The sequence below is a fragment of the Ylistrum balloti genome, unplaced genomic scaffold, assembly GCF_031769215.1.
Source record: "Ylistrum balloti isolate Yb309-2 unplaced genomic scaffold, AGI_CSIRO_Ybal_v1 Utg369734, whole genome shotgun sequence".
NCBI lineage: Eukaryota > Metazoa > Mollusca > Bivalvia > Pectinida > Pectinidae > Ylistrum > Ylistrum balloti.
In genome coordinates, this window is record NW_026781947.1 from 351,905 (window position 1) to 376,727 (window position 24,823).

The 24,823-nt window shown below is 38.1% G+C and overlaps 1 protein-coding gene across 1 annotated transcript in view; it reads right to left on the minus strand.

Annotated features, from left to right (window-relative positions):
* LOC132543020 (neprilysin-like) overlaps positions 1–24,823 on the minus strand; it is a 57,438-nt gene that overhangs the window by 26,538 nt on the left and 6,077 nt on the right. The window contains exons 2-3 of the mRNA XM_060206474.1: positions 2,816–2,916; positions 99–250 (exon numbers count right to left, since the gene is read on the minus strand). Of these exons, the coding sequence (XP_060062457.1) occupies positions 99–250; positions 2,816–2,904 (241 nt within the window). The 5' untranslated portion in view covers positions 2,905–2,916. The remainder of the gene's footprint in view (positions 1–98; positions 251–2,815; positions 2,917–24,823) is intronic.

Below are 24,823 nucleotides of genomic sequence, written 5' to 3' on the forward strand. Positions count from 1 at the left end.
AAAATTTTTACCCCGCCACCACGTGAGAGGCTCGATTTTTTTTTTTTTTACTTCGATCCCTATATAATGACCGGAAACAGTGGGTCCGAGGTACTTACCACTGGGCTGGCCTTCGTGTCGTGTCGCCTCAATGATGATGAGGATGACAGTGATACAGAGTAAAACTCCACAGCTGACTAGTAACGCAACCTCTAGGTACGTTCTCTGTCCTATCCAGCCTCGCTGTCTCCTCTGGACCATGTCGGCTGGACTGATTAAAAAATGGATATTTTATCTTAGTTAATGGCAGGTGATAATGCACAAATTTAAATATCGAGCTATGAATAAAATCTTATTATCGAAGGTAGCAAACGTTTGGTGACGTTCGGCTGTTCCAGTTTAAAATCATCGTTGTGAATACACGAGATTCTGCTCTTGTCTGCTCTTGATTCCAAGATTGAGAACTCAGTACAGAGTGTTGAGTATTGAGTAGATAACTACAAAGTGTATCTACTGCCCGCAGTGTGAGTTCATTATGTGGCGGAGCTCCTCTTATACACATACGAAGTCATCCGTACTGAGGATCAAAATTACCCGTCCTGAGGATCAAAATTACCCGTACTGGGAGAACCTAAATTACCCGTACTGGGAACCTAAATTATCCGTACTGAGGATCAAAATTACCCGTACTAGGAACCTAAATTACCCGTACTGGGAACCTAAATTACCCGTACGGAGGATCAAAATTACCCGTACTGGGAACCTAAATTACCATACTAGGAACCTAAATTACCCGTACTGGGAACCTAAATTACCCGTACGGAGGATCAAAATTACCCGTACTGGGAACCTAAATTACCCGTACGGAGGATCAAAATTACCCGTACTGGGAACCTAAATTACCATACTAGGAACCTAAATTACCCGTACTGGGAACCTAAATTACCCGTACGGAGGATCAAAATTACGCGTACTGGGAACCTAAATTACCCGTACGGAGGATCAAAATTTCCCGTACTGGGAACCTAAATTACCCGTACAGAGGATCAAAATTACCCGTACTGGGAACCTAAATTACCCGTACTGGGCTCCTAAATTACCCGTACGGAGGATCAAAATTACCCGTACTGGGAACCTAAATTATCCGTATGGAGGATCAAAATTACCCGTACTGGGAACCTAAATTACCCCGTACTGAGGATCAAAATTACCCGTACTGGGAACCTAAATTATCCGTACGGAGGATCAAAATTACCCGTATTGGGAACCTAAATTAACCGTACTGAGGATCAAAATTACCCTCCCTCTGAACCTAAATTACCCGTACTGAGAATCAAAATTACCCGTACTGGGAACCTAAATTACCCGTACGGAGGATCAAAATTCCCGTACTGGGAACCTAAATTAACCGTACGGAGGATCAAAATTACCCGCACTCTGAACCTAAATTACCCGTACTGAGGATCAAAATTCCCGTACTGGGAACCTAAATTAACCGTACGGAGGATCAAAATTACCCGCACTCTGAACCTAAATTACCCGTACTGAGAATCAAAGTTAACCGTACTGGGAACCTAAATTACCCGTACTGAGGATCAAAGTTAACCGTACTGGGAGTCTTAATTACCCGTATTGAGTATCTAAACCACTATGCTTTTCGTTTCCTGCAAAGGGCGTTCGGGAAGCCTTTGGCGCCTCGTATTGAGAATCAGAGACACAACATTACTCATACTGCGACACTACGTTCCTCGTACTGAGACACTACCTTACTATTACTGAGACACTACATTACTCGTACTGAGACACCACCTTACTCGTACTGAGACACTGCTTTACTATTACTGAGACACAACGTTACTCGTACTGAGACACTACATCACTGTACTGAGACACGCCATTACCCGTACTAAGACACTACTTTACTCGTACTGAGACACAACGTTCCTCGTACTGAGACACTACATTACGCGTACTGAGACACTACCTTACTCGTACTGAGACACTACCTTACTCGTACTGAGACACTACCTTACTCGTACTGAGACACTACCTTACGCGTACTGAGAAACTACCTGACTCGTACTGAGACACTACCTTACTCGTACTGAGACACTACCTTACTCGTACTGAGACACTACCTTACTCGTACTGAGACACTACATTACGCGTACTGAGACACTACATTACTCGTACTGAGACACTACCTTACTCCTACTGAGACACTACATTACTCGTACTGAGACACTGCTTTACTCGTCATGAGACAGCAACGTTCCTCGTACTAAGACACTACATTACGCGTACTGAGACACTACATTACTTTTACTGAGACACTACCTTACTCGTACTGAGACATTACCTTACGCGTACTGAGACACTACATTACTTTTACTGAGACACTACCTTACTCGTACTAAGACACTACCTTACTCGTACTAAGACACTACCTTACTCGTACTGAGACACTACCTTACTCGTACTGAGACACTACCTTACTCGTACTGAGACACTACCTTACTCGTACTGAGACACTACCTTACTCGTACTGAGACACTACCTTACTCGTACTGAGACACTACAATCCTCGTACTGAGACACTACCTTACTCGTACTGAGACACTACCTTACCATTACGGAGATACTACCTTACTATTACGGAGATACTACCTTACTCGTATTGAGACGCTACCTTACTCATATTGAGACACTACATTACCCGTATTGAGACACTACCTTACTCGTACTGAGACACTACATTACCTGTATTGAGACACTACATTATTATTACTGACACACTAACTTACTCGTACTGAGACACTACATCACTCTTACTTACCCTGTATACTTAACTTGAAGACCATCTTCGGATAGGTAGTGTTTAGATTTTCCATTCATTTCCATTACCGGAATGGTGAGCACTGGCATGGGTTCTCACATCTGTGACAAAACCAAATAACAAAAGGTCAGTTAAACCGTCGTGGTCATTTTTTTTACAAAGACCATGCATATCAGAGGACAAATATCTATTTCGTCTCAATAACAAGAAGGAAGCATTTGTTTCTCGGCCTCAAATACTCTGAGGGGGCTTAATTTGCCTCATGGTTCGCGGTCATATGAGGCACGATTCTAAGGTGTGGAATGCATTATTTCGCCTCAACAATATATTCATTACTAGGGAAAGAAAACCGACTTGTCGATGAAACCTTAATTAAAGACCCATTCTAGGGCAAAATACAAATATGCACCAATGAAAGATACAGGGAAACCCATAAGAACGTACAAGAGAAGCCAGGCGTTCAGAAAGGATGAGCGTTTTCTGCTACATCGACGACATCCGCAATATTGGCTATTCTGAATAAGTAATGTGAGTTACCAAATGAGGACAATTGAAAACACAATCATGTTAACATACTCATTATCCTAACTCAAACTCACTGAAATTAGGGCAAGATACGGATTTTACAAAGATTTACAAAGAGACTCCTTTAAAAGTACGAGGAGAATAAGACCAGATGTTCCGGAGGAAAAAGCGTCTTCTATTTCATCAACATATTCTATGCTTCATCCCTGCTTTCTAGAGTGTGAGGAAAATTGTTAAAATTGTTTCGATGTTCGACAACAAGCAAGAACAAGTTTCTTCTGGCCTTAAGTAGTTACATGTAACATGTTATTAGCGTATACTTTTCAAATAACGATGAATTAATCAGGTTGATGTGAGAGCCGAGCATTCATCTTAAAGTTAGAAAAGAATTAACTCTATATTACAAGAATTGTGAATCAGGTTATTCCATTGTATGTCAATCACTCGTGTTGGCCCAAATGTGGGAGGAAAATCGACGTGGTCGGGCAGGTGACCCAATACCTTTTCATGTCCTTTCGGGAAATCGAATCCCATGCGTCTAAATGAAAGACGAGTGCGTTACCATTGCGCCATCCGACCACCCTATGTTCAAGAGACGGTGGAGCAAGTACTGATCATTTAGGTTTAAGTTGAGTGACGGAAAACATATGCTTCGTCAATGAACCTGTGGTTGCCCATCTCTCTTTCTCACCTACTTTTGCTGTCAAACATATTCATCAACACAATTTCTCGTATAGCCAGTTATAGTGGCTGAGACCATACAAACAGCTGTAGCGTCTGATATGTATATATTTTGTTTAAACTATTTCAAAGATTGTTTACGTACGAGAAGCAATATCATTAATGGACGTAAACTGTAAACGGCTTTGGGGGAAAAAAATAGTACAACAAGGAAATTAACTATTTTATCGACATTTCTTTTGAAGATTTGACATTCTTTCAGATAATCTAAATATTTTAAGAAAATCGTAACGATTGTTGATCAAATCGAAAGAATTGTATGCTGACTTAAGTCAAAGATGTATTCGCTAATATTGTTAACGTTGTTTTAATTAATATTCCAATTTCGCTACAGAGGACGTTTACTACAGAAGTAAGAGTAGACTACGGCCACTACAGAGGACACTTACTTCAGAAGTAAGAGTAGACTACGGCCGCTACAGAGGACGTTTACTACAGAAGTAAGAGTAGACTACGGCCACTACAGAGGACACTTACTACAAAAGTAAGAGTAGACTACGGCCACTACAGAGGACACTTACTACAGAAGTAAGAGTAGACTACGGCCACTACAGAGGACACTTACTTCAGAAGTAAGAGTAGACTACGGCCGCTACAGAGGACACTTACTACAGAAGTAAGAGTAGACTACGGCCGCTACAGAGGACACTTACTTCAGAAGTAAGAGTAGATTACGGCCGCTACAGAGGACACTTGCTTCAGCAGTGAGAATAGACTACGGCCGCTACAGAGGATGCTTACTTCAGAAGTAAGAGTAGACTACGGCCACTACAGAGGACACTTACTACAGAAGTAAGAGTAGACTACGGCCACTACAGAGGACACTTACTTCAGAAGTAAGAGTAGACTACGGCCGCTACAGAGGACACTTACTTCAAAAGTATGAGTAAAATACGGCCGCTACAGAGGACACTTACTTCAGAAGTAAGAGTAGACTACGGCCGCTACAGAGGACACTTACTTCAGAAGTAAGAGTAGACTACGGCCGCTACAGAGGACACTTACTACAGAAGTAAGAGTAGACTACGGCCACTACAGAGGACACTTACTTCAGAAGTAAGAGTAGACTACGGCCACTACAGAGGACACTTACTTCAGAAGTAAGAGTAGACTACGGCCGCTACAGAGGACACTTCCTACAGAAGTAAGAGTAGACTACGGCCACTACAGAGGACACTTACTACAGAAGTAAGAGTAGACTACGGCCACTACAGAGGACACTTACTTCAGAAGTAAGAGTAGACTAAGGCCACTACAGAGGACACTAAATTGAGAAGTAAGAATAGACTAAGGCCACTACAGAGGACACTTACTTCAGAAGTAAGAGTAGACTACGGCCGCTACAGAGGACACTTACTACAGAAGTATGAGTAGACTACGGCCGCTACAGAGGACACTTACTTCAGAAGTAAGAGTAGACTACGGCCGCTACAGAGGACACTTACTTCAGAAGTAAGAGTAGACTACGGCCGCTACAGAGGACACTTACTTCAGAAGTAAGAGTAGACTACGGCCGCTACAGAGGACACTTACTACAGAAGTAAGAGTAGACTACGGCCGCTACAGAGGACACTTACTTCAGAAGTAAGAGTAGACTACAGCCGCTACAGAGGACATTTACATCAGAAGTGAGAGTAGACTACGGCCACTACAAAGGACACTTCCTTCAGAAGTAAGAGTAGACTACGAGAACTACAGAGGACACTTACTTCAGCAGTATGAGTAGACTACGGCCGCTACAGAGGACACTTACTACAGAAGTATGAGTAGACTACGGCCGCTACAGAGGACTGTTACTTCAGAAGTAAGAGTAGACTACGGCCGCTACAGAGGACTGTTACTTCAGAAGTAAGAGTAGACTAAGACCGCTACAGAGGACACTTACTACAGAAGTAAGAGTAGACTACGGCCGCTACAGAGGACACTTACTTCAGAAGTAACAGTAGACAATGACCTCTACAGAGGACACTTACTTCAGAAGTTAGAGTAGACTACGGCCGTAACAGAGGACGCTTACTTCAGAAGTAACAGTAGACTACGGCCGCTACAGAGTACGCTTACTTCAGAAGTAACAGTAGACAATGACCTCTACAGAGGACACTTACTACGGAAGTAAGAGTAGACTACGGCCGCTACAGAGGACACTTACTTCAGAAGTAAGAGTAGACTACGACCGCTACAGAGGACACTTACTACGGAAGTAAGAGTAGACTACGGCCGCTACAGAGGACACTTACTTCAGAAGTAACAGTAGACAATGACCTCTACAGAGGACACTTACTTCAGAAGTAAGAGTAGACTACGGCCGCTACAGAGGACACTTACTTCAGAAGTAAGAGTAGACTACGGCCGCTACAGAGGACACTTACTTCAGAAGTTAGAGTAGACTATGACCTCTACAGAGGACACTTACTTCAGAAGTAACAGTAGACTATGACCTCTACAGAGGACACTTACTTCAGAAGTTAGAGTAGACTACGGCCGTAACAGAGGACGCTTACTTCAGAAGTAACAGTAGACTATGACCTCTACAGAGGACACTTACTTCAGAAGTAACAGTAGACTATGACCTCTACAGAGGACACTTACTCCAGAAATGAAACTAGGCTACGGCCTCTGAACGACACTTTGATGCACTGTGAGCGATTTATGAAATATCTTTATAGTTCCAAAAACCTGCCATTATTTTGATGTTATCGGAGTGTTTACTGAAGAATTCGAGAAATTTCATTTTTTCTCCTATTAACTTTTTTCACAAATTGGATGCGGGCGTTTACATGATAAAAGTGATAAGTAGATCGGGTTTACGTCTGTTTTAGTGATAATTTCGGTAGTTTATTGGTCAATTTTTGCCTCATAATTTCCCAGTAAAATAAGATAGACTTATTACCTTGATAAGCTAATGTCGAGGTAACTCAACCCCTGTAAATGGCTATCTCATGTTACGGTTTATAGCACGTCTTCGTGTGTAAACATGCTCCCGATTTCAAGCAGCACGTTCCCGCGGGGATAATGGGGGCATGCTAGCCTTCGTGACTTTGTGAAAAGTATTGATGTACTTAAGTTTTCATCACTTTATATATGAGGCTTGATTGGACTTTTTAAGACTATTTATGAAATATGTTTTAAGCGTTTTCTTGACTGTATGTGACTTTCTTGTACATTGTGTACATGTATAGGTGTGAAGCGTTGTCATGACTTTGAGGTGTGAATGATGTAAGCGTTTGAGTGACCACTTTTTATGTAACGTATGTAGTTTTAGTGTTTATGACTTTGTTGTAGTACTTGTGCAAGCTTAAGATGTTTTCACGACGTCACGTGTTCTAAGCGCTTTCCATCCATCCCATATGGCACCAATCTTTCCCAGAGTGCATTGAGGTACCCTACATATGTGATTGTTAAGGAACAACAACTCTGGAAAAGATTGGTGTGATACATGTTACCATCCTCGTCACTTCACCTAGAGTGGTTACCCAGCATTAAATACATAAGCGTCTCTTTGATACTGTATCAACTAAAAGCGTTGTTGTGACTTTGTATGGGATATGAAGCGTTCTTGTCTTGAGACTTGGAACACTGTGAAATCTGACTACGTTCAAAATAAAAATCGCCATGTTTTCTCAAGCTTTTGTATAATGCAGGATTCTGACCGAACATCTGTATGACAGTGAATAAACTATGAACTTCTAAGCCTTCGTGTGGAAGTCAATTTAACGTATTATAACTGATAGTCATTTGATCTGACTCCACTTTAGTACCATTGGAGAAGATTTAACACCACTGATACAGAGAAACCGATTATAACAACTCAAGACTACTCTTGAAATATTCGGAAGTCATTTCAGAGACTGCGGGGAATATTCATTTTGAAAACATTCGCCGAGTTGGCCATTTCAAGTGGCTCCCCTTCAATGAAATGGCGTTTACAAGATTAAAACATCGAAGTGTTGCAATAACAGTACACTAATAACGAGAAGTCGCCATGTCGGGGAGGTGCTTGTCGACCTAGGGGTTCGAATTGTGATAAGATAACTACTCCATGATTGCTTTGTTTGTTAACTGAAACGTAATCCGATTGCCGTCTCATCGTTGGCGATTATTTGTCCAAAATCAATGTTATTAAAAACAGATAAAATGGAATCATGGCTGAAATTCACAGAAAAAGTATCAACATTGATCATTATTTGTCCAAAATCGATGTTATTAAAAACAGACATTACGGAATCACAGAAAAAGTATCAATGTTTATTATTATTCGTCCAAAATCGATGTGATTAAAAAGGCAGTTCTTATCGGAATCATAGCTGAAAATTACAGAATATATGAAATTCTTTGCAGGGAAACTATATAAAAAGCAACAATACAGTTTATTTTTTAAATCTTTTGCAGTTTTGCAATTTCAATTTAGAGAAGTCTGACAGGGCTGCTAGTATCGAAATATTGCCTGTATTTTCTATAACCCTGGTTTAACATATGTATATGTGTTACCGCACACATATACATATGTATGTATTATGTTAATAACGGAAGAAATCACGAACAGAAACCAATAGGCCACACCTGAATTCATATTCTGAATTTCTTATAAAAATACAAAAACGTCAATTTAGCATAAGACATTTCGTTCCAGTGTAGAACAGCTTTGAAAACTCTATCACAATCATTTCGTATCTGCGTTACTTTCGTTAGGGACATCTGTACTAACTAAAATGTTTGACAACAGATTTGCAACCCAAGTTAAGGCTATTTCCTATCCCGAGGATTTGAACTCGGCACCAGCCTCAGACTGTTATAGACTACTCTGAAAATATTGAAACTAGATTATTTTTATTTCAACATTGAGTGTAAAACATTATTTATGAATACGTGTGGAGATTCTGATCACATTTCTTGTATTTCGTTTCAGAATGCGATATTCTGAGACACCGGTGGGTAAATAGGTTGTTTGTTGAAGTCGTAAGTTCAATTCCTGCACGTGTGATAAACTCGAATAGGCAGATTCATCTCATAGACTTCAAAAATGTCAAGCACGTCAGCAACAAAGACCCCCACTGAGAGAGATTAAGTCAGCGTGAATCAGACGCTTGTAATACAGAATGGGATGATGTAGAGAACATTGCGGTATGTTTAGTACTACTTGCCCGACTCTTATTGGATTAAGCGTATCGACATCACACCCATTATAGCAGGATCAACGTAGCATTAATTCTAAAATCCTGCCACAGAGATCCCCACGCGGTGATTGAAACTGTCAGAAAACCCACAGCCATCACAAGAAACACAATATGGCACCACAATACCATTTGAATACGAAAATGATGGCAGAGACTAGCGAGTACAGTGATACAAATCAGAATACATTCATTCTAGATAGAAGGAGTGACGCGTACGCAGTGATCTGTGACACACAGACAACGCTTAACCTATATGCCAAGATCACCGGCCAGGGTTCGGATAAAGCGGTTTGATTGATCGGTTTTCATACAATGATCCGAATAAGGATTGTAACGAAAAAAGAATATCAAAATTATAACGATTATAAAACAGATACTGCTGAAAACGTGGATCATGATAAATTAATTCGGTAACCAAAGGTCCGGAAACTGAATATCCGGATAAAAGGATCTAAATGAAGAGATTCACATTAAAATTACGGACAAAGATATCCACACGAAATCATTCTGGTCAAGATGATCCGGAAAATGAGGTTCCGGATAAAATGTTAACTTGAATTCACATATTAAATTTGAAACGAGATCCGGACGAAATTATCCGGATAAAGCCAGGATTCGGATAATGCGGTTCATATTATTATGACCGGTAAAACGAGGCTAGTATAATCAAAACCTTGTTTAAGAGGGATCCGGTTTAATCATGTTCTGATACATTAATATTGTACTTTTAACGAGGAAAAAAAGTATGACGGAACGGTTAGCTAAAATTTATCTAAGATCTAGTTTTACGTAACATTACATTCCCTGCCGATCTCTCGGGGACAACTTTTCCATAGTAGATGTTCCGTGTCTTACTTAATGAGAAAACAACATGCAGGACACATGCAGTTTGATCAATGTTGCCCAGACACGCTTGTCTCTAGGGAACATTCGGAATGCCTCGACACAACCGTCTCAACGGAGCATTCGGAATGTCATTAACCTAGACTTGTCATGCCAGATCTATGATAAATCTACACAAAATGTATTGCACGATGTTGCGCATTCGTAACCTATTATGTGCATACCTATTTCAAGAGATTGGCGAAACTGCTAGTTCGAAATCAACTTGAAAATGAGACACGCAACGTTGATGAGGATATATTGTAGTCGTGTGTTAAGCGTGTGTTTATGTGTTTATCGGTGTGCATTTGGGGTATTCATGCGTAATCATTGTAGACGAAAACGGAACATCGGGATACTTTAATGACAAATGAAGATAAACCGGGGACATTATTTTAATGTATGTAAACGAGGTCTATAACATCAAGTTGCACTGTATAAACGAGGATCGAATGATCAAAGTTGCACTTTAGAAAATGAGAGAAATTATATAGAAGTTTTAATGTTTGTAAACGGGAAACATTACATAGAGGTTTTAATATCTACAAATTGGGAATATTATATCGAGATTTTACTGTATGTAATCGAGGGACGTTATATCGAGGTTTTACTGTATATAAATGAGGGACAGTATATCGAGGTTTTACTGTATGTAATCAAGGGACACTCTATCAAATATTTTACTGTATATAAACGAGGGACATTATATCGAGGTTTTACTCTATATAAACGAGGGACACTCTATCAAATGTTTTACTGTATAAAAATGAGGGACAGTATATCGAGGTTTTACTGTATGTAATCAAGGGACATTATATCGAAGTTTTACTGTATGTAATCAAGGGACATTATATCGAGGTTTTACTGTATATAAACGAGGGACATTATATCGATGTTTTACTGCATATAAACGAGGGACACTATATCAAGGTTTTACTGTATATAAACGAGGGATATTATATATAGGTTTTACTGTATATAAACGAGGGATATTATATATAGGTTTTACTCTATATAAACGAGGGATATTATATATAGGTTTTACTCTATATAAACGAGGGATATTATATCAAGGTTTTACTGTATATAAACGAGGGACATTATATCGAGGTTTTACTCTATATAAACGAGGGACACTATATCAAGGTTTTACTGTATGTAATCAAGGGACATTATATCAAGGTTTTACTGTATATAAACGAGGGACATTATATCAAGGTTTTACTGTATATAAACGAGGGACATTATATCGAGGTTTTACTCTATATAAACGAGGGACACTATATCAAGGTTTTACTGTATGTAATCAAGGGACATTATATCAAGGTTTTACTGTATATAAACGAGGGACATTATATCAAGGTTTTACTGTATATAAACGAGGGACATTATATCAAGGTTTTACTGTATATAAACGAGGGACACTATATCAAGGTTTTACTGTATACAATCGAGGGACATTATATCGAGGTTTTACTCTATATAAACGAGGGACACTATATCAAGGTTTTACTGTATATAAACGAGGGACATTATATCAAGGTTTTACTGTATATAAACGAGGGACATTATATCAAGGTTTTACTGTATATAAACGAGGGACACTATATCAAGGTTTTACTGTATATAAACGAGGGACACTATATCAAGGTTTTACTGTATATAAACGAGGGACATTATATCAAGGTTTTACTGTATATAAACGAGGGCCATTATATCAAGGTTTTACTGTATATAAACGAGGGACACTATATCAAAGATTTACTGTATAAAAATGAGGGACAGTATATCAAGGTTTTACTGTATGTAATCAAGGGACATTATATCAAGGTTTTACTGTATATAAACGAGGGACACTATATCAAAGATTTACTGTATAAAAATGAGGGACATTATATCAAGGTTTTACTGTATATAAACGAGGGACACTATATCAAGGTTTTACTGTATATCATTATATCAAGGTTTTACTGTATATAAGCGAGGGACATTATATCAAGGTTTTACTGTATATAAACGAGGGATATTATATATAGGTTTTACTGTATATAAACGAGGGACATTATATCAAGGTTTTACTGTATATAAACGAGGGATATTATATATAGGTTTTACTGTATATAAACGAGGGACATTATATCAAGGTTTTACTGTATATAAACGAGGGACATTATATCAAGGTTTTACTGTATATAAACGAGGGACATTATATCAAGGTTTTACTGTATATAAACGAGGGACATTATATCAAGGTTTTACTGTATATAAACGAGGGACATTATATCAAGGTTTTACTGTATGTAATCAAGGGACATTATATCAAGGTTTTACTGTATATAAACGAGGGACACTATATCAAGGTTTTACTGTATATAAGCGAGGGACATTATATCAAGGTTTTACTGTATATAAACGAGGGATATTATATATAGGTTTTACTGTATATAAACCAGGGCCATTATATCAAGGTTTTACTGTATATAAGCGAGGGACATTATATCAAGGTTTTACTGTATATAAACGAGGGATATTATATATAGGTTTTACTGTATATAAACGAGGGACATTATATCAAGGTTTTACTGTATATAAACGAGGGACACTATATCAAAGTTTTACTGTATATAAACGAGGGACATTATATCAAGGTTTTACTGTATGTAATCAAGGGACATTATATCAAGGTTTTACTGTATATAAACGAGGGACACTATATCAAAGTTTTACTGTATAAAAATGAGGGACATTATATCGAGGTTTTACTGTATGTAATCAAGGGACATTATATCGAGGTTTTACTGTATATAAACGAGGGACATTATATCAAGGTTTTACTGTATACAATCGAGGGACATTATATCGAGGTTTTACTGTATGTAAACGAGGGACATTATATAAAGGTTTTACTGTATATAAACGAGGGATAGTAAATCGAGTATTTATTCTGTATAAATTTATCGAGGTTTGTTGTTTGCTATATGTAGACTACCCCATCAAGCTTCCCGGACTTAAATACGCATCCATTTTAACCTTATTATCGCCAGCCAGCGCTGTCTCCTAAATAGTAACCAAGAAAGGAGCTATTTCTGTATCCGACACCCAAATAAAGCTTTCTGTCCATTCTACAACACAAATTAAATTCTATCAGAAAAAGATCTGATTTCGTGTTGACTGCAATTTGTACATATCTATCTAAGTAGGTTATTGGTTAACCGGGGTTTTCCTTATCCGAACGTCCCAGTGATAGTCTCGGACTTTACCATTATCTAAACATACAGCAACTATCTTTTCTAAAATAGCGGATACTTTCTATTGCTTTATCGCTAGGTTATAAAACATTTTTACTATCACAATATCCCCCTTAGGAGCTTTCGTCCATTTTAGTAATTAGATAACACGTTATGAAAATCAGCTGATCAGTTACTTGCCTTTGAGCATTCTTTTTTTTTTTTTTTTGCGTTCATTTGTGTTAAGACTTACCATTAAATGGAACAAACAAAATCGTGATTTACTACATAACAACAGAATACAGATAATAATATCTACCACAATTCAATATCAATATTTTTATCAACATTTTTCTTCAATTTTCGGATATTAATTGCGTATTAACAGGGTATTTGTTGCTAATACATAAATCATTAAAATTTCGTGGGGAAATTATTTTCGCTGAATTCCTAGGTACTCTAAATCCACAAATATACATGGCCACAAATGATTACCAGATAAAAGTTGACATGGGTTATAGCAAAGACGGATTTTATGAGTAAGATTTGTCCACGAAATCAAGTGACAAGAAAATTTATTTTTGGGTACCACGAAATTTGAACCCCACGAAAATATATAATTTTACAGTAAGCAAATCACAAATTTAAGGCAGTTACATGTAAGAGGAATAAAACATCACAGAAAGTTCAATAACAATTTCGCTTATTTTCATCTTTTTCATTTATTTCATAGCATAAAGTCATCACTACAACATTAACTTAGAATTATAAATAATATCATCACTTTTCTTTAAAAAAAGGCGTATCTGAAACATTCTTCATTCATTAATTAAGAGTTTAAAGGCGATGAAAACTTTTAAAACTGTCGCGAGCCCCCTTAAGTAGACACGAAACCACGGAAATTAATATGATTGATTGTGAAAACTTATAAATAACTGTAATGAGACACAACTGTCGCTCTGTCACGAAGTAATCAAGGCTTAGTGTGCAGATTTCATTTCTCACAGCTTCATTCACTTTACCGGCAATATATCGTGGGTTCGTTATAATTCATTCGAATGGTAACACGCTTCAAAATATACACATCTATTTGATCTTTATTTGAAATAAACAATTATCTGAAAATTGTAAAATTTATCAAATTTTGAGGCCTAGATCGCCTTCCAATTTGGATTTCGATATAATTATTTAGTCCGTGGAGGTTTTCCTTAGTCGCCAACATCACTGACGAGTTCTAAATGACAAAACTGCTGTATGATGTAGTATCACTGACGAGTTCTAAATGACAAAACTGCTGTATGATGCAGTTCAATTCATTATCTGGCTCTACTGTATCTAATTCTAAATTTGTAACGAAAGTTATAAATAAATTGTGTATTTTTTGAACAATATCTTTAAAGTGTACTGTTATAATTTTTTCCACTTTTGAAATGTTTTACTGTTTGGCTTTTTAAAAGTGTTTATTGGTAGAGATACACATAGATTTGAGAAAACCAATCTCTGTGCGAAATTCATGAACCGAAAAATAGTCCGGAAATGATAAACGATCCCGTTTCAGCATACTATGTTACACCTGACAGCACTGCTGTGGCACGTGAGCTCGTGTGAACATTCTAACGGTGTTACCAAATGTTGTTTTGATATAATTAGCAGCTTGATTGGTACATAGAGTGCCTAATGAAGACTTTATGAGCGACAGAGCTTCCGAGAAGTGTCAGTCACTCCGTCAATAAACACATCGGTGGATCAATGTCAATATTGTACTAAGTAGTACTCGTGTCTAATAAGGTTTGTTCCAGTGTACGCCAGTGTTCAGATGTGCACTGCAGTGTACTGAGGTTTGTTCTAGTGTACGCCAGTGTTAATATGTGCACTGCAGTGTACTGAGGTTTGTTCTAGTGTACACCAGTGTTAATATGTGCACTGCAGTGTACTGAGGTTTGTTCCAGTGTACACCAGTGTTAATATGTGCATTGCAGTGTACTGAGGTTTGTTCCAGTGTACGCCAGTGTTCAGATGTGCACTGCAGTGTACTAAAGTTTGTTCCAGTGTACGCCAGTGTTCAGATGTGCACTGCAGTGTACTTGGGTTTGTTCCAGTGTACGCCAGTGTTCAGATGTGCACTGCAGTGTACTGAGGTGTATTCCAGTGTACGCCAGTGTTCAGATGTGCACTGCAGTGTACTGAGGTTTGTTCCAGTGTACGCCAGTGTTCAGATGTGCACTGCAGTGTACTGAGGTTTGGTCCAGTGTACGCCAGTGTTCAGATGTGCACTGCAGTGTACTGAGGTGTGTTCCAGTGTACACCAGTGTTCAGATGTGCACTGCAGTGTACTGAGGTTTGTTCCAGTGTACGCCAGTGTTCAGATGTGCACTGAAGTGTACTGTGTGTTCCAGTGTACACCAGTGTAAATATGTGCACTGCAGTGTACTGAGGTGTGTTCTAGTGTACGCCAGTGTTCAGATGTGCACTGCAGTGTACTGAGGTGTGTTCCAGTTTACGCCAGTGGTCAGATGTGCACTGCAGTGTACTGAGGTTTGTTCTAGTGTACGCCAGTGTTAATATGTGCACTGCAGTGTACTGAGGTGTGTTGCAGTGTACGCCAGTGTAAATATGTGCACTGCAGTGTACTGAGGTGTGTTGCAGTGTACGTCAGTGTTACTATGTGCACTGCAGTGTACTGAGGTGTGTTGCAGTGTACACCAGTGTAAATATGTGCACTGCAGCGTACTAAGGTGTGTTGCAGTGTACACCAGTGTTAATATGTACACTGCAGCGTACTGAGGTGTGTTCCAGTGTACACCAGTGTTAATATGTACACTGCAGCGTACTGAGGTGTGTTCCAGTGTACACCAGTGTTCATATGTGCACTTCAGTATACTGAGGCGTACTTAGATGTACTTCCGCTTAATCAGATGTTCTCCAGTGTACATAGGTATTGTGAAGTGTACTGCATTACACTTATCTGTATCCGTTACAGAAAACGTCGTACTCCATCATACTTAGGTATACTGAGGTGTACTCCATCATACTTAGGTATACTGAAGTGTACTCCGTCATACTTAGGTATACTGAGGTGTACTCCGTCATACTTAGGTATATTGAAGTGTACTCCGTCATACTTAGGTATACTGAGGTGTACTCCGTCATACTTAGGTATACTGAAGTGTACTCCGTCATACTTAGGTATACTGAGGTGTACTCCATCATACTTAGGTATACTGAGGTGTACTCCGTCATACGTAGGTAAACTGAGGTGTACTCCTTCATACTTAGGTAAACTGAGGTGTATTCCATCATACTTAGGTATACTGATGTGTACTCCGTCATACGTAGGTATACTGAGGTGTACTCCATCATATTGAGGTGTACTCCGTCATACTTAGGTATATTGAGGTGTACTCCATCATACTTAGGTAAACTGAGGTGTACTCCGTCATACTTAGGTATACTGAGGTGTACTCCATCATACTTAGGTAAACTGAGGTGTACTCCGTCATACTTAGGTATACTGAGGTGTACTCCATCATACTAAGGTAAACTAAGGTTTACTCCATCATACTTAGGTATACTGAGGTGTACTCCGTCATACTTAGGTATACTGAGGTGTACTCCATCATACTTAGGTACCATCATACTTAGGTAAACTGAGGTGTACTCCGTCATACTTAGGTATACTGAGGTATACTCCGTCATACTTAAGTATACTGATGTGTACTCCGTCATACTTAGGTATACTGAGGTGTACTCCATCATACTTAGGTAAACTGAGGTGTACTCCATCATACTTAGGTAAACTGAGGTGTACTCCATCATATTGAGGTGTATTCCATCATACTTAGATATACTGATGTGTACTCCGTCATACTTAGGTATATTGAAGTGTACTCCATCATACTTAGGTATACTGAGGTGTACTCCATCATACTTAGGTATACTGAGGTGTACTCCATCATACCTAGGTATACTGAGGTGTACTCCCTCATACTTAGATATACTGAGTTGTACTCCATCATACTTGGGTTTTACTTGTGTATTGCAAAGTGTATTTAGGCGTTCTCTTGTATACCTCTCGGTGTTCCCTTGTACTAAGGTATGCTTCAAGGTGTACTCAAATATTCTTCTCCGAACCCCGATGTATCGTGTTTCATATAGTGTATCTTCGCGTATGTCGATAAAGTGTACTGTGGTGTTACTATAAACTGTTCTGACTTCACCTAACATGAGTCCTTAATTGTACGCTGGTGATAGTATGTGTACATGACATACACTAGTGTGTACTTATGTTGCACTCAGTCAAAAACTGGTGTATCTTACGTTCAGACGCCGTCTAACACACCATACCTCACATATAAACGGGTGTATTTTTGGTTCAGACTCTAGCACACAATTTCTCGCCACTGAATTACTCAATCGTGCCTAGAAAGGAGAACGTAAATCTGGAATTTTAATCAAGGCTTTTTGCTTGTGTCGATCTCTTCGTTACACGGAACACTTCATTTAGAGGGTTAACGAATTTGTGTTAAATTATCAACCGGATCATCAAAATTTTCAACCCGAGCGGAGTCCTACTTGTCTAAAGCGACTGTCATTCATTCTTTCATTCTCTGTCGATGCAGTGTATGTCCGTTCACTTGATTACCGCTCTCGGATATACACTACATCAACTCCGATGAGCTTAATTTAGTGTGAAAATAGTTTTCCTGTAGTTCACGGGACGTGAGGTCTGAGTAGTTTGACTGGGGAGAGTATAATAACCTCTCGAAAATATCTTACCCGAATAAGGAACGAATGTTACCAGTAAATGATTACTGGAATTTTTGGCGTTTTTTTTTTCTTTTCTTTTTGTTGTAGTTAAAGGTCATCAGACCCGAAGGATCAACCATTGCTATCGTGCGTCGTCCGCCATCCTTAAACTTTTCCGTTAAAACACTACTCCTGATGAACGCCTCGACGGATTTCAACCTAATTTGGTCTGTGATATCATTGGGGCGGGGATTATTCGAACTCTAGGGACCTAGTGATGGGACAACAACATGGAAGTTAGACAATACTTAGCTTCATAATATACACATTTTTTAATGCTTGAATGTTGGGTTGGACAATTAATTCTAAATTTGATTTGACCACTGGGGACTTAGGACCAGGGCCTCACATGGGGAAGTTGGGCAATAGTTTGCTTCAAAACGCTTCTTCATCTTAATATCTCGGTAAATTTCAAGGAAATTTGGTCAGAAACATCGTTGCAGGTCAGAATAATTTCTTACGTTCAAAAAGTGTATGCGACGCTTAGAGACTTAGGTTGGAGACCAAAAATCGAAGTTAGACTATACTTCGCTTCAAAACAAACATCTTCCATAATACTTGAATATATTTTATTCAAATTTTGTCTGAAGTATCATTAGGGCTCGGATTCTTAACCTCAGAAAGATGTTCGACCAAACGACCTTAGGAGCGGGGTCCCAAATATTGGACAATAGTTTGCTTTTAGATACGACTCCTTCTTAATGCCTGTATATATTTCAACCAAATTTCGTCTGATATATCATCGCAAGTGGGGAATAATTCCATAATTTAGAAAGTTTTGTAGATGACAGTTTATTCAACTACAATGAAACATCTTGAAACTTACATACAGAAATCATATCGATATCCATTTATAAAGATTAATAGTATATTCTGACAATATCGATTTTCTTCAAACTCAACTCCTCATGAACGATTTAATAGTATTCAATATACATGAAACGTTCAGTTAACTTGTATTGAAGGGAGGTAACTCTAAACAATCTGGATCGGAATTTAAATAGTGTATATCTCGGCAAGTAAACCATGTGACCAGATAATCTGATTTAGACAAGATTTACTCAGATCAGTTGTTATATAGTCACTTCGATAATTCACACGAAGATAAGTAGCATCATGTATATTCTTATTTATTTTTTGGACAAACGAATCTCGCTTTTTTGTTTTATGGCGCTACTTTCACTATTTCATTGTCATCTGAGCTATTTTCCCCCTGGTCCTAAAATTTCACTCATAAAATTTCATTCATAAAATTATCAAACTGGAAATATGCTGAAATGTGATAGGTAAACGATCGACGGACGGCACGTGACGGACCAGAGCGTCCTGGTGTTTTATTGATACTTTGACCAAGACATTAGTGATGTGACTGTAAAATTATACCCATTACACCATCTACGTGTTTTTTTTTAACGTCAACATCACCACATCACAACTGTCTAAGCAAATGTCAATTGACGAAGAATATCTAATCTTTGTTATATAATGACTATTTGATGCATAATTTCAAATAATGTCGTTGTCTCTTGTAAATCGTACATTTTTCAGTTTTAATTCATATTTAACACACTTTATTTTGTATTGAGTTTACAGCATTCAGAATTCACATCAATCACAGTAAAATCTTTTCTGCCGTTTATGATATCAGTATTACTTAGATTTTATTTGGTCATTTGCATAATATACATATATGTGTACAAAATGAATTTTGAAAATAAAACAAAAACAAAAACAAAAAAAAAAAAATCCTTCTGTTCGTAACGATAGATGAAAAGCACTGATCACCATTACTTTTTTAATGACAAACGTAAAATAAAATTTATTTATCTAATTGAAATTCTCAACTTGATTTTGTAAAATGATTATCTTTATTAGAAGACGCGACACTTTTTCACTCGTTCAAAAGTTAGAATTGTTCAGTCTGTTAAAACTGAAAAAGCTTGTACAATATGAGGCTCGGTTATAAAAATACTGTTAAAAATTACTTAAGTGTGTTGTCTTATATATGTTATCGACTTCTTAAAACAAAATATCCTTAACGTAATTATACAATTGACTTAGGAACTGTTTAAGAGATAAATAATTTAGCTTTTCTTAGCCAGTAATCACATCCCTTTAACGCTCAATAATGTGTTCACCATATTACACTCTAATTGCTTTAACTGTTCCAGGCGGAAGTGAGGTGTTTTAACAAATGCGCGTACTCTTACCTCACACACACGTACACAAGACCGTAAGATCTGTAGTGACATTCAGTATTTTAGACACATGTACTTCGTTGGTTGGTCTATACTGAGGCGATATACTGAGTTTGACTACAGATATCACAAAGCGTTTTATTGAGTATGACTAAAGATCTCACAAAACGTTTTATTGAGTATGACTAAAGATATTACAAAGCGTTTTATTGAGTATGACTAAAGATCTCAAAAGCGTTTTATTGAGTATGACTATAGATCTCGCAAAGCGTTTTATTGAATATGACTACAGATCTCGCAAAGCGTTTTATTGAGTATGACTACAGATATCACAAAGCGTTTTAATGAGTTTGACTACAGACATCATAAAGCGTTTTATTGGGTATGACTACATATATCACAAAGAGTTTTATTGAGTATGAGTACAGATCTTGCAGAGTGTTTTATTGAGTATGACTATAGGCATCACAGAGCGTTTTAATGAATATGACTACACACCTCACAAAGCGATTTAATGAGTGTGACTACAGACATCACAGAACGTTTTCATGTGTTTTTACTACAGACCCCACAAAGCGTTTGATTGAGTATGACTTCAAACATCAGAGAGCTTTTTAATGAGTATGAACATAGACCTCACAAACCGTTTTATTGAGTATGACTACAGACCTTACAAAGTGTTTACTTGCGTATGATTACAGATCCCACAAAAACATTTTAATGCGTACGACTACAGATCTTACAGAGCGTTTTGCTGAATATAACAGCTTACCTCAACAGCGTTTTATTGTGAAACGTATTTGAAAATGAAATTAGGACAGATAGTATCATCGTGTAAGTCAATATCGTGAAGTTATATCTGTTCAATATTTATTTATTTTCATTATCTCTCATTTTTAACTATCTGCCTGGTTCTTTTTTTCATTTTTTTCGCAGAGAAATTTTGGATTTTCTATCGATAATAACTCTTTATTTCGGATTGTCGATGAAAAGTGAATCGTTGTGGTAGATTGTGTTGAATAGAACTCGGTGAGGCAGAAAAACGTCTGGCGGCGAAATTGGTTCGCATTCATTGATGTGAACGTTTCTTTCATAACAAAGAGGCGTCTTGGACGCTACAAATTATATCTGGTATGTTACTGATTGAGCCGTTCAGAATGCTCATGCAATGGACAAGATCGGACAACTTCGTCATTCGGAACATTGGAATAATGAATCTTTTTATTACATCGAAATGGTGCATATATAGCAACACCGTTCGGAACAATAGAATAATGAACATTTTTTATTATATCATAATGTTAGAAGTAGCTGAAACGACTTGAAAAGAAAATCGATTTGTGTAGATATGTGTTGACAGCCGAAGCAATGTGTTCTGTATCACTGTATCGGAGAGACCGACTCCCCGCGGAGGAGGGGATATCTATACGAATTGTTCTCGTGTAGACAGACTCCCGGGAATGCTTTTTGAAGTTGTCTCGATGTAGGTAGGCTCCCTCGGGGATATTGCAAATGATTGGCTCCCATGTAACTTTCTGTGACTTTCTCACCTTCCCAGTATGTTAGTGTAACCCTGGTAAAATACTAGCCGTAATCTATCTTTTGTCAACAATGTAAGCAAATATCCTTAGTATTTATCGACAGGTAATATGTATAGCCAGTTAATATATATAGATAGGTGAGAGTATAGACAGGTGATAGACATAGATAGGTGGTAGATATAGACAGGTGGTAGTAACAGACAGGTGATACATATAGATAAGTGATAGACATAGATGGGTGGTAGTAATAGACAGGTGGTAGATAAAGATAGGTGACAGATATAGACAGGTTTTAGATATAGACAGGTGGTAGATATATAGACAGGTGGTAGATACAGACAGGTGGTAGATATAGACAGGTGGTAGATTTATAGACAGGTGGTAGATACAGACAGGTGGTAGATATAGTCATGTAGTAGATACAGACAAGTGGTAGATATAGTCAGGTAGTAGATATAGACAGGTGATAGCTATAGACAGGTGATAGATATAAACAGGTGGTAGATATAGAAAGATGGTAGATATAGACAGGTGGTAGATATAGACAGGAGGCAGATATAGACAGGTGGTAGATACACACAGGTGGTAGATATAGACAGGTGGTAGTTATAGACAAGTGGTAGATATATACAGGTTGTAGATATAGACAGGTGGCAGATATAGACAGTTGGTAGAGATAGACAGGTGATAGATGTAGACAGGTGGTAGATATAGACAGGTTATAGATGTAGACAGGAGAAAGCTATAGATATGTGGTAGATATAGACAGGTGATAGATATAGACAGGTGGTATATATAGACAGGTGGTAGATAAAGACAGGTGGCAGATATAGACTGGTGATATGGATATAGACAGGTGGTAGATATAGACAGGTGGTAGATATAGACAGGTGGAACATATAGACAGGTGGTAGATAAAGACAGGTGGCAGATATAGACAGGTGATATGGATATAGACAGGTGGTAGATATAGACAGGTGATAGATACAGACAGGTGGTAGATATAGACAGGTGGTAGATATAGACAGGTGGTAGATATAGACAGGTGGTAGATATAGACAGGTGGTAGATATATAGACATGTGGTACATATAGACAGATGGTAGATATAGACAGGTGGTAGACATAGACAGGTGGTAGATATATAGACATGTGGTACATATAGACAGATGGTATATATAGACAGGTGGTGGATATAGACAGGTGATAGATATATACAGGTGGTAGATAAAGACAGGTGGTAGATATAGACAGGTGATATGTATATAGACAAGTGGTAGTTATACACAGGTGATAGATATAGACAGGTGGTAGATATAGACAGGTGGTAGATATATAGACATGTGGTGGATAGAGACAGGTGGTAGTTATATACAGGTGGTAAATATAGACAGGTGGTAGATATAGACAGGTGTTAGATATAGACATGTGATAGATATAGACAGGTGGTAGATATAGACAGGTGATAGATATAGACAGGTGGTAGATATAGACAGGTGGTAGATATATAGACATGTGGTGGATAGAGACAGGTGGTAGTTATATACAGGTGGTAAATATAGACAGGTGGTAGATATAGACAGGTGTTAGATATAGACATGTGATAGATATAGACAGGTGGTAGATATAGACAGGTGGTAGATATAGACAGGTGGTAGATATAGACAGGTGATAGTTATAGACAGGTGGCAGATATAGACAGGTGATCAATATAGACAGGTGGTAGATATAGACAGGTGATAGATATAGACAAGTAGCAGATATAGACAGGTGATCAATATAGACAGGTGGTAGATATATAGACACGTGGTGGATAGAGAGAGGTGGTAGTTATAGACAGGTGGCATATATAGACAGGTGATATGTATATAGACAGGTGGTAGTTATACACAGGTGATAGATATAGACAGGTGGTAGATATAGACAGGTTGTAAAGACATATGATAGATATAGACAGGTGGTAGATATAGACAGGTGGGAGATATATAGACATGTGGTGGATAGAGACAGGTGGTAGTTATAGACAGCTGGTAGTTATAGACAGGTGGTAGATAAAGACAGGTGGTAGATATAGACAGGTGGTAGATATAGACAGGTGGTAGATATAGACAGGAGACATATATAGACAGGTGAACGATATAGACAGGTTGTAAAGACATATGATAGATATAGACAGGTGGTAGATATAGACAGGTGGTAGATATATAGACATGTGGTGGATAGAGACAGATGGTAGATATAGACAGGTGGTAGATTTATACAGGTGGTAGATATAGACAGGTGGTAAATAAAGACAGGTGGTAGATATAGACAGGTGGAAGATATAGACAGGTGGTAGATATGGACAAGTAGCAGATATAGACAGGTGATCAATATAGACAGGTGGTAGATATATAGACACGTGGTGGATAGAGAGAGGTGGTAGTTATAGACAGGTGGTAGATATACACAGGTGATAGATATAGACAGGTGGTAGATATAGACAGGTTGTAAAGACATATGATAGATATAGACAGGTGGTAGTTATAGACAGCTGGTAGTTATATACAGGTGGTAGATATAGACAGGTGGTAGATAAAGACAGGTGGTAGATATAGACAGGTGGTAGATATAGACAGGTGGCAGATATAGATAGATGATATAGATATAGACAGGTGGTAAATAAAGACAGGTGGTAGATATAGACAGGTGGTAGATATAGACAGGTGGTAGATATAGACAGGTGGTAGATATAGACAGGTGGTAGATATAGACAGGTGATAGATATAGACAGGTGGTAGATACAGACAGGTGTTAGATATAGACAGGTGGTAGATATAAACAGGTGGTAGATATAGACAGGTGGTAGATATAGATAGATGATATAGATATAGACAGGTGGTAGATATAGACAGGTAATAGATATAGACAGGTGG